Below are 20,330 nucleotides of genomic sequence, written 5' to 3'. Positions count from 1 at the left end.
CTCTCTCTCTCTCTCTCTCTCTCTCTCTCTCTCTCTCTCTCTCTCTCTCTCTCTCTCTCGGATTTTTCGTATAAATTTAACTGTATAAGCTATGAGCTGAAACAAGAAAAAAATTCTTTAAATATTTTTATTAAAAGTTAACCAAAATATAAAATAAAAAAAAACAATTTTACCTAAGTTTGCACTTCAAATTGTCGTCCGTTCGTGTTAATCAACAATCTTGATATCGATGTAATTTTGAATTTATCATCTTTTTTGCATGAAGTCTTCATATATAGAAAGATTGCTTCTATAAAAAAGATAATAAAAATTATATTGATTTGAAACTTGTATTGACTTGGACGGACAGCAATTTGAAATGCAAACTTAAGTAAATTTGTTTTTTACATATTTTATATTTTGTTTTTTTGCTCATAAAGCGTTTGAAGATCTATGTCTATATAACATTTTTTTCTTATTTCAGCTCATAAATCACACCGTCAAAGTTTAAAAAATCTGAGGGATCTCGTATAATTAATATTGACATAAAACACCAACATGGTGTGGATTTGAACATCATGTGGTGCTTATAGAATTCTTACTCTCTTAGTGTTGATGTAAACACCAACATGAATTAATACTATGGTTTAAGACCAAGGTGAAATCCGCATTTTTCTATATTTTATAAAGTATAAACAAGTAAATTAAAAGCTGTAAACAGAGTTCCACCGTATCTCGTTTAATCGTGCACTGCGATATGTTTCTAATTATGGACGCATATCGAATCCGCCATAATATTCAGCGATCTTGCTGAGGAAGTAACGCTTTCAGTGTGCTAATTAGCATTTTGGTTATCACAGAAGAAATTTAAAGTATGTAGAAATTTAAAGTATCGAAGATAAACTCGTCGAAATTATTACATCTATATACATATAATAAATATACATATAATAAATATACATAAATATACATATAAAATATTTTACGTAAATATTATATTACGATTCATATAATGTTTACATCATCAAATCGCATTTATAATTGTTACATACCGGATGTTCTATAATGAACTTATTACATTTGGCGAATAGAGCGATTATAGATTCATGTTTATTTCCCCAACGATCATAACTCGTATATTGATGTAAGCTGTTTATAAACCTCAACAATTTTACTCTCCATCGCAATAATATTGACGTTAGACAATTAGATTAGATATGATTTTGTGTATCGTTTGAATACTGAAAGGTTCAAGAGATTTCGCTAAATATTTAAATACGTTGACGTAAAATGTCTAATTATAATAGATTAGCCGGTTATCATCAAAAATAAGCCAGTATCAGCAAAAGAATTGCATGCTGTGTGTCAAACTAAAAATGTTTCGCAAAGTGGCCGATAAAAGCGACAAAAATATCGCTATAATACACTTAGAGATACATACGCCAAATTAGATCAGTCAATTGAAGTTGTATGCTGTAGCAGAATTGAAAGAAACTTTGTATCTGTACTTAATAACTTTATATTTAATCCTCCATCGCGGCTATATGGGATCTTTTAAGATACGTTAATTTTTTTATAATAAATTTTAAGAAAATAAATAGTGAGGTTCAATTACGTTCTAAAAAAACTTGATAATAAAATTATTTATACAAGGACGCTAGTATAGTTGTTCGTTCCGTTGCAAAAACAAATAGAAATCGTATCTATGCCCTCAACTATTTATGTTTCATAAAATTTTGTGGAAATAAATTTGAATTCTTTTTTGTGTTTTATATCTTTCTAACGCTAATTTCAATAAATATATAAAGATTTCACCTAAAAATAGCTCTTTCAGTGTTTTACATTAATTGTTTTTGATGCAATTGTGAAATAAACATTTATATAGATATATCAGACATACATATAATAACAATAATTCATGAAATATATTCGAAATAATTCGAATATATTTCATGAATTATTGATATGATTGCATACTATGATTGAAAATTTTACATTGTTGGTGGAGGATTAATATTTGTTTGCACTTAATAACTTAATAAAATATACAGACAGAAGCTTTTGTATGATACATTTTTTTTAACAATTTTACATGTATCTTATATGTAAAATATAAAAATACGGACATCTTCAGTTAGAGCACGTTTTCGTAAGTGCCTAGAAAAGCCGATAGATTTTATGGTAGCACTTATGCGGTAACTTTGTAAAGTGGCTTTTTTGTAGCCATTGTAAGCATCATTTCCGGGCACTTCACGCCTTTTAGTGGTGTAGTGAAACCCGGCCACGCCGCTTTTGTGGTCATCAATTGAAGCGTTCATCTGAGGCAGCGTTATGTCATTTTATGAACTTGTAGGTATTATTAGAAATTCCCGCTCCATTCCACATCTTTTATTGAAGTTTTAGTATATGAAAATAAAAATAATATCTGAAGCATAAATACTGTGCAAAATATTGAGTATGCTGAAAAATATATTGTTTTTTAAGATATTCTTTTTATATCTCTCAATCATATTTCGCTTGATTTTTTACGCTTGAAATAATATATCAAAATAAGTTTTTACACCTTGTAGTTCAAATAATTATTTTTTTATATTTTTTACAATTGTTTGTAAAACAATGACGTGTTTCCCGGATAAACTTTCAATAGGGGAAAGGAGGATAAGATGATGACTTTAAGGTTTGTCGATTTTTCCTAATTTTTGTGATGAGATAAAGAGACTGATTTATTTTTTTTCATGTTCACTATAGTCTTAGTTGTCATAGTAAGAATTATAAAATTGTTAAATAAATTACAATTCTTTAAAATTTAATTTTTTTAAGGACATCAATTTCGTCATATGTGTGATAAGACGACTTTAGTAGTGGATAAGATGATGAAAAGTCAATTTAAGTTAAATATACTTTTTATGAGTAAAAAAAGATTTATTATGATATATTTATATTGTTTTAATATATAAGAAGTTTTTAAAGAAATTTTAGAGAAAAATATAAACAAAATAAAATTTTATATAATTTATGAAAATACAATTATTGAAACGTTAACATGAACATAATTATATTATGTATTATATGTACTGTATATAGTAATTACGTAATGAACTTATTAGTAAAATATACCTACTTACTACTAGGTGTAGTCAAAAATAAAATAAGATTTAAATAAAATTATTAAAGAACATTAGAACTAAACTTGGATATCACAATTATATCATGAAAAAATTCTAATTTCTTAATATCACATAGAAAAATGTTTATAATTAGCCTTATTTTTAACCAAGTAAATATTTTATATGAGGCAAATATTTTATATGAAAGTTATATTATAAAATATAAACGTTAATTTTTGATTGTGATATTATGAAGGTACTATGAAAAACTAGGTAACATGTAGGATGTATTATGATGTATTACATAATTCTTCTTTTCTTCGTAGTAATGTCTATGTTAGTCATATTGATTATATTGTGGGAAGAAAGATTTGAACCATAAGCATCAAATTATTTATTGAGTTGCGAAAACGTCATGCATAACCTACAATCTACCTCCATGGTAGCATCATCTTACCCATACATTCGTCATCTTATCAGTTATCATATACTTTTATTTAATTAATAAAACTATTGTAATGTGTGAAAAATAAAAAAATATTATTATTGTATTCGCTTTTTAGTTATTACAATATTGCAATTTTATTTTAAAAAATGAAAGTATTTACTATAATTATGTCATTCCTTATATACAAATGCTGCAAAATTACAAGTGAATGCATCCAAAATACATTTCTTAATATATTATCTATTTTTGTAATCGAATTGAATTCAAACTATAAGAGATTGTGTATTATTACCTAAAGCCTTTAATGAGTTAAGCATCTGCTTTTCATCTATTATTATCTTTAAAAAATTAACAATTCTTATCCTCTTCGTCATCTTATCCCTCTTTCCTCTACATTATTAAAAAATTTTTAATTTTTTTTAAATTAAAAGATATTTTTTAAATTAAAAGAAATTTAAAAAGATTTTGTTGATCACTTGAGTCCACGTGTTCAATAAAATTTTTTTCATCTTACATAATTAGTATATGTAAATTTGAGGTATACGTAATATTATTTAAGCAGTGATGACATCAATTGCTACATGAGAGCTCGATGCATTATAATTATGGATAAGAGCTATGATAGTGGGAAATTTTAGTAGACGCGCGACTAGACGCCAATTCAAGAATACAAAACCCAGCTGGTGTTTACATCGATCAGAATATAAAATTAGCACGCATTGCATGATCACATCGATCGGCGGAAATCGAGTTGATCGCAGACACATCAATCTATTTCCGTGTAAACACCGATAAGCGATTCTATTGCGTCACTCCGATCTCGATCACGTCATACACCATCTGACTGTTGATCGTAAACCTGCGATCACTCGCGGTCACTTACCCGTTCGTCATGCATGCACGTACGTACGTACGCACGCATCTAGGTACGTACGTTGCACATGGTTGCACATTAGTGGCAAGTATATATTATATGTGATTGAGAAAGCCAACAGTTTGATAACCAAAACCAAATATTAACAATATTCGCATGTATGACAAACGTGAACGTCTAACGAAAGAGAGAGAGAGAGAGAGAGAGAGAGAGAGAGAGAGAGAGAGAGACCAGGTGACACATGATTTTGCATTGTCATCATCATGACTAGACATAAATATTGTAAGAAAAGAATATGTCGATATATTCTCTATACAGGATGTTCTGTTTAGACATATAATAAAAGAAAAACGTGTAATATATATCTCAAGCTAATATAACTACGTTCAAAAAATGTTTAATATACATTAAAAATTGTGTATAAAGTGAAAAAATAAATGTTTGAAATTTTATGTTTTTAACTATTTAATAAACATTATAAGAATGTTGCAACGTTGACAATTTAATAAACGTATATTTATAACATCTATTTATATTTTTATACACTATAAAAACGATTAAATTTTCTAAACATAAATTGTCTGCTTTGGAAAGTATAATTAATTCTAAATATAAATTACTTCTTAAAGACTTCTTAATGATAGAAAATTGGATATAACAGGGCAATAGGAATCAATCAAATTCGTTGAATGGTCAAAGACTGTTTTTTGACTAAATCGATAGAATTTAAGTGTTGCGATATGAATCTTTGTTTTAGTGAGCTACCTTCTATTATTTTACATATATACAATAAATCGTTTTTACTCCCCCCAACAAATTTACCTTTTAATAATTTTAATACATTTTAGATTGTTATTAGAGTTTATTTTTATATTATTATAATTTCCGTTAATAGTGAAGGCTCACTGAAATAAATTACTTTGTAAAAAAATTTTTTGTAATTACTTCATATTGTCTCTGAGGATGACTCAAAAGTGAGCCGAAATATGTAAGTGGATTATTTATTATAAAGTTTTTTAACCGTTGATTGATTTGCACAAGAATTACCGTACTTAATTCTTATTGTTCTGTTATATTCAACATTTTGTGTAATTAATTCTAATGATAGAAGGCATCAATTTAAAGAGCAGCTCTAAAATTTATTTCTGAACTTTTCTACCTGGAAAGTGTAACTAATAAATTGTGATAGATTCAAAATTTATATTGATAATTCCATTAAATTCTAAGCGAAATACGATGTGTCATCAGTACAATATCGGTGTTATTAAATAATGTTGCCGAGAATATTGAGAATTAATTAGATTTAAAACATACGAATATCATATTGATCAATCAATTTTTTTCTTTCTTTTTATTATCATTTTTTTATTATTCTCTCTTTCTTGTTATTATTCCATTTGCGTTTTCTTTTCTTCTTTTCTCGATTCATTCGTGTTCTTTTCATTTCTCTCACGTGCTTTTTTTTCTTATTTCCTTTTCTCTTTCTCTTTTCCGTTTCCTGTGGACATCAGCGTTGAACATTACCGATGTTATTGACAGCCAACTAATTAAACATTGCCGGAAGTCATTAAAAGACATCATTGTTCTCTCGGGAATATTAGAATCTACCGACAGAATATATAATATATAATATTTTCTAAGTTCTTTAGAATAGAGTCTAATTGTAAAGAGTTAAAATTGAGCCAATCTTGAAAAATGATGTTTCAGAATGAAATTTACTCTAAATGGTTTAAAAAGCAAATAGTTGTATTGCGCGTGTGCGATAGTTCATGAAAAATTGAAAAGATTGATGATGATGACTGGAAATTAATCTTTTGTAGACACGATGATTTTCTGGTTTTTTACTACACACGATGATTCGTGTCTTAATTTTCATCGCATACTTTTACAAGTATACAAAAATTATTAAGTGACAATATATATATATATTCTTGCATATATACTTTAACATCTTTATAATGTATTTATATAGTTGTATATGTTAAAAAAAGGAAAGAATAAAGATTATCATTTAGCTAAATGCTTTTAGTATTTCAAAGAAGGAAAATGCGCAAGATATAAATAATTCAATCATGTGTACTAGGCTTATGTATGTAAATTTTTGTAAATACTTTGTATTAAAAATTATGAATGACATGATAAATTGTTCTGTGCATTATCAGTTTAATCATTAATGGTTCGGCCTAAATAAATTTGATGTTTAACGAGTTGAAATATTTTGTTTTAAATACGTGCTAAATAGTATGTATGTAAGCATAGTGATGCACATAAAGTCTATATAAAAGATCATAATTAGGTCGATTATATCGCACATCTAAGAATCCTGATCCTATATTTTGCCTGCAATTGGTGTTTGTGTCACGTATGTAAATTACATTATTCCGATGACTATGTAATTTTAATACTTTTTACTGCATGCCTCTCGAAAGATAGTGCCGCCTCTTTGCGATTCATCAGTCGCAAATTAACCGACCCTGAACGTTTGCTTTTATTGCTTCGGGTTGCAAGAAAAAGAAACTGGAACGTGATATACGACAAAATATCCGGTTCTTTATTCTATAAAATTATTGGTAGCTTTTAATATTAAATATTCTAATAATTAACATATATTTCTAATTAAGTCTCTCGCCAAAGAGGAGGTTTTTGCTCAACAAAAACCAGCTTTGAATCTGTTATTGAAATATACTTTGATAATGGTCAGTTATTTTGTATAACTACTGTGTTTTTAATAATAGCTATTTGCTCTTCATTCAATACAATTACTAGCGTAATTACATATATCGTAAATTGGATAGTACTTCCGTTCACATGCACTGAAGCCAGCATTAAATTCATTCGCGTGAATTTCTTGCACATTCTCTTGGTCTTTCGTGAATGCCATTTTGTGACACGTGTGTTTTTTGACAGCTTTTTCTTCTTTGTCAATGTGATATACAGGGTGTTTCTTAAAAAGCGGACCCTAATTATATAGCGCTAATCCTGATCTAAAATTAAGTCGAAATTTCTCGAGCCATTTTTTTTGTACAGTGTTGTATGAAGCAGTTATTATCGAGTAAAGCTAATCCAATGGGCGCCGTCTTTTAAACAGACGCACGTCCGCGCGCCTAGTAATGTGTTTGAGCGCGTCGCTATACCGCTGACTTCGCCGCTATCGCATAATATTCTCACGTATCATAATAATGCGAAAAATTTATTTTGCGTTAAAAATCATATTCTTTCTGTCAGAAGCATTTTCTTTCAGAAAAATTTCAACAAGGGATACGAGAACTCTCGTCAAAACGCAATTATAAATTACATGAAAAATACAATCTTTTTGCTTATAAAGTATTTAAAAAAATCTTTCAAAACTCTGTAAGTTTCCTTTTAGAATAGAAATATTATCTTTTTCTTATTCATACTTTTTAATTAATTTTCTCATAAAAAGTTCTCCAAATAACTATTTATTACAGATAACTGATTATTACTTAAAAAATCTATTTCTTAAAAAGTTCTACATAAAATGTAGACATATAGTATTAAAAAAATATAAAACAAAAAATAATAAAAACTTTTTCATTATCAACATTTGAAGGTTTGAATAAGCAGAAGAAATGAATTCTGTCTTATGAATTTACAAAGAAAGATTTCTTAAATAATTTGTAAACAAAAAGATATATTTTTCGTTTACGCACGCGGCTCATACGAACGTGCGTTCGTTTAAAAGACGGCGCCCATGTGAATTAGCTTTACTCTAGATAATAATACTGCTTCATACAGCACTATACAAAAAAAGACTCGGGAAATTTCGACTCAATTTTAGAGATTAATGTTATATAATTAGTGTCCTCTTTTTAAGAAACACCCTGTATATTTTCTACATTTCACTTTATTTCGATATTTATGTATTAGCAAAAATGTACAATATGACATCTTGTTTTTAATGTATTGTAAAATTTATTATAGTATTAGTACATCACTTTAAGATTTATTCTACTTTTGAATTTATTCGAAAATTTATTAATACATTATATAGTGTATATGTTTTCCTTTGTTAAAATTTATTACTATTTACAGACTTATTTGTTGATATTTTATGCCGTTCTCATTAATATATTATTTTTACTTCTGTTGATCTCCCTAAAACAATTCACAATAATTTTGTTTAGTTAACTCACAAGACTTGCGTATTTTCTCTCGTACATTCTTATAGTCACAGCACAGAATCTCGTATCGCGAGTATTTCTTAAGCGTGTCGTCAATACATAAAAAAAAATCGACTAATATCTATAAAGAGATATAAAAAATAGATATAAGTAAACAAAAAAGGAAGTAGAGATAAATAAAAAAAAAGAAGTACATATTAATATAAAATAAATATTCTAGTTCAAGGTAGAAATATGGAAATCAAGTTGATAAAAATAACTTTTCTGGAATGCAAATGATCATTATTTTAAAGCAGCTTTGACTGGTTTTTTTTTCCAATGAGATATATCAAAGTGCTTACATTTTCTCGTGATGTAGACAGAAAGCGGTGCTAAGCAAGGCGCCCAGTACGAGAAGCAGTACAACTGGTATGAAAATCGTGGTAACAATTTCCTTGAAATAACTTCTAGTGGGTATGCTAGCTTTCGTTGAACGGGCCCACCGCCATTCTGTGTGCTCGGAAATGCCGGAAGAGGGCAGATCCACGACATTCGCGCTGGGGCCCCTTCGGGCACTCTCGTGCTGCAGACTCTGTTGATCTTCCTCTAGCTGTAAAAATTGTCTTTTTATTACAACTATTTTTATTACGACGAGGACAGCATTGAATAATGAGATATCATAAAAAGGTAGTACGTGATATGCGCGACATTTTACGTAAAATTGAATATGGAAATTAATCGATTGAGAGATGAGGCGGAAATAACCGTAAATATAAATTAAGAATGACTGATAATACGCAAGAGATATGATGACGACATGGTTGAGTAAAATATACAATGACGTGTTTGGAATCCACCAAAAGATTATACTGCAATAAAATATTGTATTGAATTATTTTACCTGTTTGGCTTGTATTTTTGCCTGCTGTGAACACGAATCTGTTTTTTAAATTTGGTTATCGTGTTATAATTTTGGAAAAAATAACGTCAAAAATGCGAAAATAATTATTTTGAAGGTTTTCATAATGTAGCAAATTTTTGTCTAAATTTAGAATAAAATGCCATTTTCATATATTATGTATAGGAAAAGAGCAATTTGAAAATAGCTCTTTTCCTGTATAATATATAAAAAAGGTATTTTATTTCATCTTAATACTGCATTACGTGAAAAGCAAGTGCTTTTGCTTACATAATATGTTCTTACATAATCGGATTATATTAAATAAAAAAGCAATGAAATTAACAAAATGCACAATATAGTATTTTCAAATTGCTATTCTCGAAAATGAAAAATCATATCGAAATGAAACAAAGTGCATTTTAAAATTAAAGATTGATATTTTCGCATAGCTTTAACAAAATTAAAAAAAATTACTGCCGATATTACAATATTATAAAGACTCTCAAATCATTATTTTTTATCTCTTTAATGTTATTTTTGTTAAAATTGCGACATGATGGAGCAATTGATAAACCGTATTTTATTCAACAATACTATAATATTATAGGAAATGATTACGTTCATTCAAGCAGTGATCTCAAAGTATAAATTCGTAGGTTAGGCTAATGAAATAAACATATTGGAGACTTGTATTAACGTAATAGTTGTTGACATATTAGTATAATTCATACGCAATTATGTTTGCATATGAATATAAATTAATGTTGTGGAAGATAAATAGTGAAGTGAGTGAACGTTACAAACAGAAAAGTAGGCAATAAATATTCACGTCGAATATATAAGAAAGAGATTCCTCTCGAACATGCAATATTAATCACAACATGAAGTTTCGTACATAGCATCGATTATAACTTACTAATCTGAAGGAACACCAATCTAATCTGAATTCAGCCTCTCGGAAGAGTATCTCTACGCTGGTCCTCTTGAAGTCTCTGGGGCATGACGGCATTTTCCATAACGGTTTGACTTCCTCTTGCAATTCGTTCAATTCCTGCGAGAATGGTACGGTACTACCCAGTCTCACGACAACTCTGAATAAAAGGATATTTCTTTATGACAAAGAGAAAAATATATCAGAGAAGTATAATATCTCATTTGCAATGAGATAAAATGATAAAATGCATCGATGTATGCTGAGGATCAAGAAAGATTCATCGAAGTCAAAGAGTCATCACTCGCAATATTACGAAGAAAACCTGTATTCTATCGTGCGGATCATATCGCGATATCCATGCCACACGTATTTGCGTCATTCCCGTCAAGGATTCTTTTAAGTAGCGCGCGTGGGACTTTTGCCCATACGAGCGTGCATTAACAATAAACGCAGAAAATGATTGTCTAGTAAATTGTTGACACTGTACTCTCGATATAGGTCAATGTCGTTATTGCATTTGAAAGGTTATTATTAATTGCCTTTCTTTTTAACGCGAACATTTTATATTTCAAACAAGATCTCTGTAATCCCAGTACTGCTAACTTTAATTCTTTAGAGAACAATAATTTTTCATCAGTCGCACTTGAATTATAATTCTGTTTGCACAGATTATATCTTAATGACACTTCCCAAGCAGAACAGCAAGTCACAGAAATGTCAAAATAACATAAAAATAAATCATTATTAATTGAAAAGTGATTTTTACTAACTATTTTGACATTTTTTTTTAATGTAATGATGATTTATGTTTTGCAAGGATTTGAGAGTGTAGCTCTATAAAAATGAAATGACTAAAATTGGAAATATATACTTTCCGTAAAAATAAATGTTGTATATATGCATATATATGAAACAATTCAATAAGGCCAATATTTATATCTATAATAATACAATTTTGTAATTTAAATGAAAATTGTCTTATCTTAATTATTTTTTAAAAACATCTATTTCTTAATGAAATAATTTTTAATCCAAATTCGCCAAACTTAAATCGTCGCTAAACTTATTGTATTACTTTCAAATATAATATAAAAAAATCTTTAATGTGTTTATAATTTTTTCATTTTGTTAAAAATATATGTAATTTTACGTAAATATATGTAACATTTTTAACCTCTCGCATTTTTAACAATTATTACGCGTTGCTGAATTTTAATTGTAATTCCATTTAATATATTTTATTGATTTCAAATTTCTATTTAACCCAGAATTATATAATTATTATACAGTTATTCACTTCACGATATTGAGTTTCCTTACGTGCAAATGACAACTTACAACCTACATAGCTCGCGTATTTATAAATTCAATATCTTTTACAATACTGTCCATCGAGCAAATAACCTTCGAGACTAATCATTATGGTATGCTTCAAGTAATATATGTGATATTAGTTCAGCATGACCGGTCAGTATATCTATACAAGAAACGTAAAATTAACTTTTATTTGCCCAGCTTCTTTCCTGCTTCGAAAAAAGTTTTTTTTTTTTTCATATCTGCGAATTGAAAAGAAACATATCGTATTTTATATAAAAATTTTAATTATCTTTTTAACTTTTGAAATTACATCTCCAACTAATATTCGGATCATAATTTCATTTGCGATGAATATGTTATGCTACTCGAGAATTCACGCTGATAATCCAGAGTTGATTAGACAAAACCCAATATCCGTAAGATCCAATGTTATGGCGCCCAATCAAACTCCAACGATTTCGCGATTCGCGAACTCTCGGCTTTCACTGATACGCAGTGATACGGTACACTGATACGTATCTAAGGTCGAAGTAGCTCCTAAGGCGCAGCCTTATCATCCGTGGAAACAAACCCCCGCTAGTCAGTCAGTTAAGTGTTCCGAGAGCGTGACGACATCACATTTACGTTGGGAATAATTGCCGTTAGCAAACTGTTGGTGTCATCGTACTTCGTGTACGACGCAATAAGTCTGAAAGTGACAACTAGACAATATACAGTACGTACGATCGGTCGGCGTAATCGAATTATTTTAGTCGCGAGAAAGATTAATTGCCGCGCGCTCTCTCTCTCTCTCTCTCTCTCTCTCTCTCTCTCTCTCTCTCTCTCTCTCTCTCTCTCTCGCTCGTTCGTCTTGCGATCGTGGGCGCGATTTCGAAGTTTCGCTCCATTGCGTTGTTATGACTCTCAGTGTCGAATAACTTTTGAGAAATCTTGAAAATAAAGAACTTAAAGAGGTTGGACAAGAATCCTTCCCTGAAAAATTCAGATGTTCGTTTTATTTCTTCTGTCTATTTAATTGAATTATCGCGAAGTGTATTTCTGATGTCTTTACGGTATCAATCAGTACTTAACTTATTTTTATTTTTTTCTAATTCTAAGAATTCGGACTTTTATAATTAGAAAAAGATAAAGAGTAAATTGAATCGAGATTAAAGTTAATCTTACATTGGTGGAACCAAGCCTTATGTTTGTTTTTTCAATGTAAATTAACTTTAATTTTAGTTTAACTTACTTTTAGAATTAGAAATCTCGCTGTGAGATTAATCGCCCCCACTTGTCTCATTTAGAATGTAATAATTCCGACCTTTTGCTTGATCGTACATTATTTAAGCCTTTGACGTTGAATACAAAGTGCGATGACAATACATGATGATTCACGTATTAACGTGAAAAATACGTAGGTGTTACGTCGAGACATAAAAGGTAACTCCACAATTATCCAAATTCGTCGAACGCGCAATAATATCAGAATAATAACTATTAATTTATAGGAACGATCTGTAATTTTATGATCATTATTATTTTGCGGTTTCGTCACGTTTTTTTGATAATAGCACCGTAATGTGTCACACTACGCAGTGGAGATTGAAGATTGCGAATTAAGAATTAGAATTTGACCAATCAGGTAGTTTTAATTTTAATCCATTTCGTTGTAATTAGCTGAATTCTAATTTTCAATTCGCAATCCTCAAGTCTCCAATGCGTACACTCAAAAATATGATCTTGCAGTTATAATGAAAATCACCTAAGTACGAAAAATTAGCTAAAATAAATTATTATAGATAAATTTCTAGCAAGTACTGCGATATTGGATTGCAATCTAATCATATAGATAGAGTTAGAATTTAGATTTGTGTTATAAATTCTATGCGTACATAATTTTCTATTAGAAAACGAAAAACAGTGATAATTCTAGCTGGAGCAACAAAATATTTTTTTACGTGTAGTGTGACACGGGCATAATGGTGACAAACGTGATACGCTATAGTTAAACGAGAGAACGCAGTCGCGTTACAGATGCGACCCCGCTGCAAAGTTTCAGCAGGCGAGAAGCAAAAGTTTGCTTCCGGACGATTATGTCAATCATTGTGCAAAAAGCAAAGTATATGTCACAAAGAAGGAGACTGGATAGATAAATAGAAAAAGAGAAATTCTCGCAATTTTTGTTATTCTCAAATGACTTATTTTATGCAACTTGCTATGAATAAAACACTGGGTAATCTTAGTCATGCTATACATATCTACAAGTCATGCATGTACGTTATTCTTATATTTAACATGAAACTCTTTCAAAGCAAGGATATCTTTTCCGAAGAATAGCTGATTTGTAAAAAAAGTTGACTCATGTCGTTTAATAATGAACAATTTGATTTTGCTTCAATCGCATGCAATGAATCACATGTGATGAATCAGAAAATCGAGAGCAACGAATATATAATCTGCCGACGTTAAAACAGCAAAACACTTATTCAATATTATTAATTAATCTTGTTCTCTGTGATAAAAACCATTGTTTCCAATCTCATTGCCGGAAAATACGCTTAAGCATAACTTTGAACTGCTTCACAATAAATAGATATCTCGTTACGAAACTATTATTTCTTGTCCTGCCTCAATGTATTTACCCAAACATAAATCTACATCGGAAATTGCGGTATTTCTTTCCTTTTTCGCTCTGATATCCTACGTCACATCCTGTATTATGTTGATGCAACAATGGTTTCATAACGTTTGAATTTCTTTTGATGCGACACGCCGCCGCGTATAAATACGTTGTTTTTATGTCACATATTGTTGCACCGGAAGGAAACCAGCCTACGCTACGCCGCGCTTCAATAACAGCCACACCGCAAATGACTTGTCTCATCATTCCGCATGCATGAGATCGTTTTCCTCCACAAGAATGAGCGTAAATATGGGTAGAATCCCAAGATTCTACTGAGATTTCATAATTAAATTCTTTGCGATCCAATCCAATTTCTTATAAACCAGCGAAAATGAAATATCTTATCCTCGATTCAATTTAATCGGTAGAATATTAATCAAAGAATTTTTATTAATTGAAGGAATCTATGGAGATTTTAAAAATATAATATTTTTATAATCATACACTAATTCGGGAACTTGGAGGACTATTATCACAAAGCATTATATCAAGGCCACTATATATAATATTATTAATTCAATCAAATATAATACACAGAAATGATGATTTTGCTGACATATCTAAAGTTAGATCTGAAAATAACTTTGCTGACCATCAAAATAATTACACAGGAAGTTCGAACTAATTGTCAGAACATCAAAACTTTATACAGCATTGCTCAATGCTTGAGCGTCTTACATAATTACTTTGATGGTTCAACAAAAATCATTTTCTGATCTGTAAATTTTTAGACTGAGTTGAATGAAGTAAAGCAATTTTGTGATACAATAATTTTTTGAAGAATTGAAGCTACTACCACATTTGGATTGAAGAAAGCCCCTTCAATGAAAATATAAAAATACATTCCACAATTAGGTTTTATCATATAATTAAAGATAATATTTGAGTTTTATTTTTTAATTTGGCACAACAATTTTTTTTTCGAGGAGCGCATATTCTTAGCGCTTCTTTTATCTTTAAAAAAATAATTTCTAGATACTTTAGCAAATTGTTCTTTCCGTGGAAAAAAAGAATTTTTATTATTGTAATTAAAAAGCATTTATTTGTAAGAATTATTAATTAGAGGGGAAAGTCTAAAAATATAATTTGTTAATTATAATTGTATATTGATTCCGAATATTTAGACTATCACCACAAGCATTATGTCAATTCTAGCTACAGGATTGCAAATTTTGAATTATAAATACGTGCATTTAAAAATATTAATATTAACGTTATATAATTATATAGTTTGAGTTTATGTTTTTTGCAAATTACTTCCGCTACAACTTCGCCCGTAATATTCCTTATTTTTCTCGCTTATCATCCTGAATCTTGTCGTCATTAAAAATATCAATCTGTATCAATAATGTGTGGCATAATCATCGATTATAGAAAATCCACTTCACTCATTTTAGAAACGCAATTTTCTTACAATGAGCATGATAGACATGAGCAAAAAAATAAATCACATTATCGCTCGTTTACGTGCCTACTGAAATACCGTGTAAGAATACTGCGATAAATTGTGATCGTTGATCCGTAGAATCAGAATCTTAAGGGAGTCATAACGAACTGTGCACTGTAACAATTACGAACATTCAATGGAAAGTCCATCGTTCGTTCTGCGTAATCGAAGGCTTATTCCGGGAAATGCGTAACGGTGCCGTCATTCAATCGTGGATTCTATGGTGGAAATGATCGCATCTTTACGCGAAAAGCGATATTTATCAATTAACAGATTACGTCACGATAAGAATCCACGAGAGCGTCTAATCGCGATAATGTAATCGATGAAAATCGTTAATTGCGATTCAAAGTGATTCGTACAATACTCTTCGTTACGTTAGGTGATTGAAACGCGAGAATATTTATTAATATGCATCATATACACAAAGCTCATACAACAAAACAAATCTTGATCGACGTTACTCATTCCATCATTCGCTTCAGTTTAGTGAATCTGAATTGTCATATTATTGAAAATATTTTAAAATAATAGAATGCTTATACAGAATTATGAATAAAACATCAGAAAGTGAAAAATAATAGGCATGACTGCACTATTCTTAATGATTTAATGACTTTTTCTTAAACTTGTCGGCCACATTTATAATTTGATTAAACATATCCAGATAAGAAAACGTATTACATATCTTCCTATCGAGGGCATATGAATGATAGCGCAATATAGAAAATAACAATATTTAAATACAAAAACAATCGTCGAATTCACGTCATTCTGTTTGCGGTTGATCAAGTGATTAGTACATCAGTGATATCAGAGAAGTATAATGTCTCGTCGTGACACGACATTATTCTTATCTCAATTCTTATTTTCTTTACCACATAATATGTTTTTATCAAATTTTGTATCAATGTATAATTTTTAACTTACACTAATTGTGTAATCAAGAAAGAATTAATTAATTCATTTAAAGAAATCATCACTTATGTTATTTTTTATAATAATAATGTAAAAATAAAATGTACGTATATTATTTTTTTAATGATATGTTTTATATACACAGCTTATGATTGATCACGTTCAAAAAAATAGCTTTGCAATTATTTTAAGATTCTTTATGTAACGTTTGGTTCTTGCTCTTAATTTCTTTTGCTATTTTTTTACTTTTAACACAGTCATTGTTTGAGAATGTTATTTGCTTGTATTTGACAGTTGAACGCTCGAAACAATCTATATAAATCGAAATAAGCAAAAGTCATAGTTGGAATCTTAGCTATCCTAAGTCTTACAACGAATTTCACCTTCTCGGATCTAACAATAAGGATTAAATTGAATTGGATAGAGGACAATTTAGAAATATGACTCACCCTTCACCTTCGCTGGGCTTCAGGGGTAAACGAGCTCCGAGCTCGATTGCAGACGCCAAAAAAGTGACGTACAAGTCCGCAGCGCCTTTCCATAGCTTTTTCCTGCAGTTAAATTTCAATATGATTATTGTCAATACCATTTATTATCTAATTATCATTAATTAGCGATGTAGTGTCTGAGAAAACTGATTTCACTATTTATATAAATTTCATAATTTTAAAGCAGATGATTATCATCAATTTTCTCGATTTTTTATTTTATGAAGTTAAATTAAATTTAGTTTCTGAGAAACCTGTTACATATATTATATTGAAAAATTTCCCTGTTTATACGTTTTGAAAGGAAATGATAGATTGACGTACATACATTATCGATAAAAACGCTGTAATTACAAGATTGAAAATTATAAGAAATTTACGCAACTAACCTGAATATATCGAGGAGCTTTTGAGTACGATTTTGATTGAACATGTCCTCAACGTTGAGATTGTCGATTTTTAAGTATACTTCGTACTTTGTCAGATTTTCTCTTTCAAGTACGTTCATATCAAGCACTTTGTAACGAGTTTCGTAAGTATGTTTATTCAACCCCACGATCTCCAGCTAAAATTATCTCAGTTAAGTATTGTCAGTTGTAAACTGATAATACAATGATTGTGTATACAGTGATGTACCTGAAAGTACTTTTGATCTTTGGGTGCGACGCCATATAAAAAGCCGTGATGATCCTTCTTGCTGTAGGTGTAATGTATCCATGACGGGAGATCGGGAGCATTTAGCAAGGATGGTTGATACGAAAATTGATCGGAATGTCCTGAAATAAAATCACATGTAAATATCCGTGATAAAAAATAACAGAACAATTATTTATAAGAAATACAGAAAAAATACATAATAATAAATGCATAGAAATATATAAAATATATTTAGAAGATAATAGAAAAATTATGAAATAAAAGATGAATATAAATATTTTAATAAAACTTTTTAAAAAATTGCAAAAGAGAAAAGTGAAACATTAAAAATAAAAATGTCTATATATAATAAAGTCTATATTTAAATGTCTATATTTTAAAAAATAAGACTAAAAAATAAAATTAAATTAAATTAACGAGATATACAGTTTTTAATGTTAATAAAAAAAACGGTGAAAAATAAAATAAAAAGTTATACATGATGTAAAGGTCGGGACCAAACTTATACAGTGGAAATCAAGAAATCATTAAACGCTAACTGATTAATTTTCTCTACTGAACGCAACTAGTGATAAAGAAGTTGAGTAAATGAAAAAAGTTCATATAAACTTATGCTCGAAAATGCTTTTTTAAAAAGTTATAAATGTCCAAAGATTTATTAACAGAAAATCTCATCTAATCTGAAAAAAACAAATACAATATTAGGTATAGATATATGAGGCAGGATAATTTTAACAATTCTCGTATCATTCGAAAATTGTTTAGAGGCATCGAATTAGAAAGTACCGTGATATGCGACAATATTGACTATAAGACCAGCGGAATGTTTACAACAGTTCAACAAGTAATTGCTATTCGCGTCGTGTTATGGATGACGTACGAAGACATAGTTTAATTTCGTATTGTGGGTTAACGGATATCTACGTAGGATAATTATAGCTATCTTTATTCCTTATTTTAAATAAGCTTCGTTTCAAAATAATTACTTAGCATTGAATCTAAATGTAAATATCTAATAAAATTTGTATAATTGTCTTTTATGACTTTATAAAAATTTGATTTCATGAAAATATTTTTTTATAGAAATAGTACTCCGAGTTGTAATAAAATATGATATATAGAAAATCTAGGAAATAAAATCGGGAAAAATCTTTTTAATTATTTTATCTTTCATCTTAATTTGATAATAATTTTGTACATATGAGAATAGAATATAATATAATTTTCTTTGCTTTTTTCTTTCATTTCTTAAGATGTTTATTAATAGTGAGGTTCGATATACATATAGCTATCAGGAACAGTAAAATATTTTTTGTTAAAAAAAATTAAAATAAATTAAATATATGTCTTTTACCATCTGTATTCCAATCAAAAATCTCGGGTCTGATGGGAATGACAAAAACCTCTGTCATTAAAATGCTCTCTGCGGCGATGAAGGCCACCAATGTCGACAGTAATATTATGATCGAATGCATGATCGTGCTGGAAAGTATCAACGTGCGATACCAACAATGAAAATATCAATTAATGATAACAAGAGATAAGATCATATACGATAAGAGCCTGTAGCGTTTTGGATCCAAACAATCGAAACGAATTTCGAGAACATATAAACTTGGTTCTCACGAAACAGGATATAAATATGCCAATGAATCATCCAATGGTTTCCAAATTTGTAATCGCTTTTATATTTATATAAAACAATATGAATCAAATTTTAAAAAATCGACAAAACGTTCCACAAATAAAATTCGATATAATCTAAAGAAAGTTTATTGTTTTAAAAATTGTTACTATATTCTCTCTTTACTTCAAAGGTGTCATTAAAAAATGAAGTTTCTTAGAAAAAGGGAAAAACTATTTTTTTTTTTTTTGTTAACTTAATAGAAATATATTGATTAATCAAATAATATCGGTAAAAATAATATATTCCATAACAAAAAATCAAATCATTTTTATCATTTTTATTTCACAATCTTTAAAAAAATTACTTTCTTTAATTATTACAAGTTTGACAATTTTTTTTTAACCATTCTTTTTAATTATGATGGTTTTGACAATTTTTTATGAAATTAAATTAGTTCATTTTTTATTATTGATAAGATAATATTTATTTAACTTATTCTTAGTAACCTTGGTAATTATTTTAATATCCAGAAAATTTGAATTTTAATTTAATTCTAAATTAAAATATATATCGATTGGATTGAAAATATCTAGCATACGTTTTTTATATATTCAAAATGTAATTTCTTCAAAATAATATTCACTCGAAAACGCTACTGACTTTTTTAGAATCGATACACGCTACACAGAAAACGTGATTTCTACTTACGGTGAAATCGTACGTGATTAATGCGTCTTTGTTGATTGAGATTTTCAGCAGAACCTTTAAACGATATCCATTCGTCAGTATCAACAACATATATCCGTAGTTGCGTAACTCATGTATACTTAGTGTAAAAATCGCGGTG

At 29.1% G+C, this 20,330-nt stretch overlaps 1 protein-coding gene across 2 annotated transcripts in view; it reads right to left on the bottom strand.

The window, feature by feature from the left end:
- LOC108694817 (epsilon-sarcoglycan) overlaps positions 1-20,330 on the bottom strand; it is a 24,588-nt gene extending 4,258 nt beyond the window's left edge. For both annotated transcript variants that reach the window (XM_018204490.1, XM_018204491.1), the window contains exons 1-8: positions 20,311-20,330; positions 20,192-20,245; positions 19,211-19,338; positions 17,836-17,975; positions 17,589-17,764; positions 17,161-17,262; positions 10,347-10,521; positions 8,892-9,139 (exon numbers count right to left, since the gene is read on the bottom strand). In XM_018204490.1, the coding sequence (XP_018059979.1) occupies positions 8,892-9,139; positions 10,347-10,521; positions 17,161-17,262; positions 17,589-17,764; positions 17,836-17,975; positions 19,211-19,331 (962 nt within the window). In that variant the 5' untranslated portion in view covers positions 19,332-19,338; positions 20,192-20,245; positions 20,311-20,330. The remainder of the gene's footprint in view (positions 1-8,891; positions 9,140-10,346; positions 10,522-17,160; positions 17,263-17,588; positions 17,765-17,835; positions 17,976-19,210; positions 19,339-20,191; positions 20,246-20,310) is intronic.

Source organism: Atta colombica, unplaced genomic scaffold, assembly GCF_001594045.1.
Source record: "Atta colombica isolate Treedump-2 unplaced genomic scaffold, Acol1.0 scaffold125, whole genome shotgun sequence".
Taxonomy (NCBI): Eukaryota; Metazoa; Arthropoda; class Insecta; order Hymenoptera; family Formicidae; genus Atta; species Atta colombica.
This window is presented reverse-complemented; position numbering and strand designations above follow the sequence as displayed.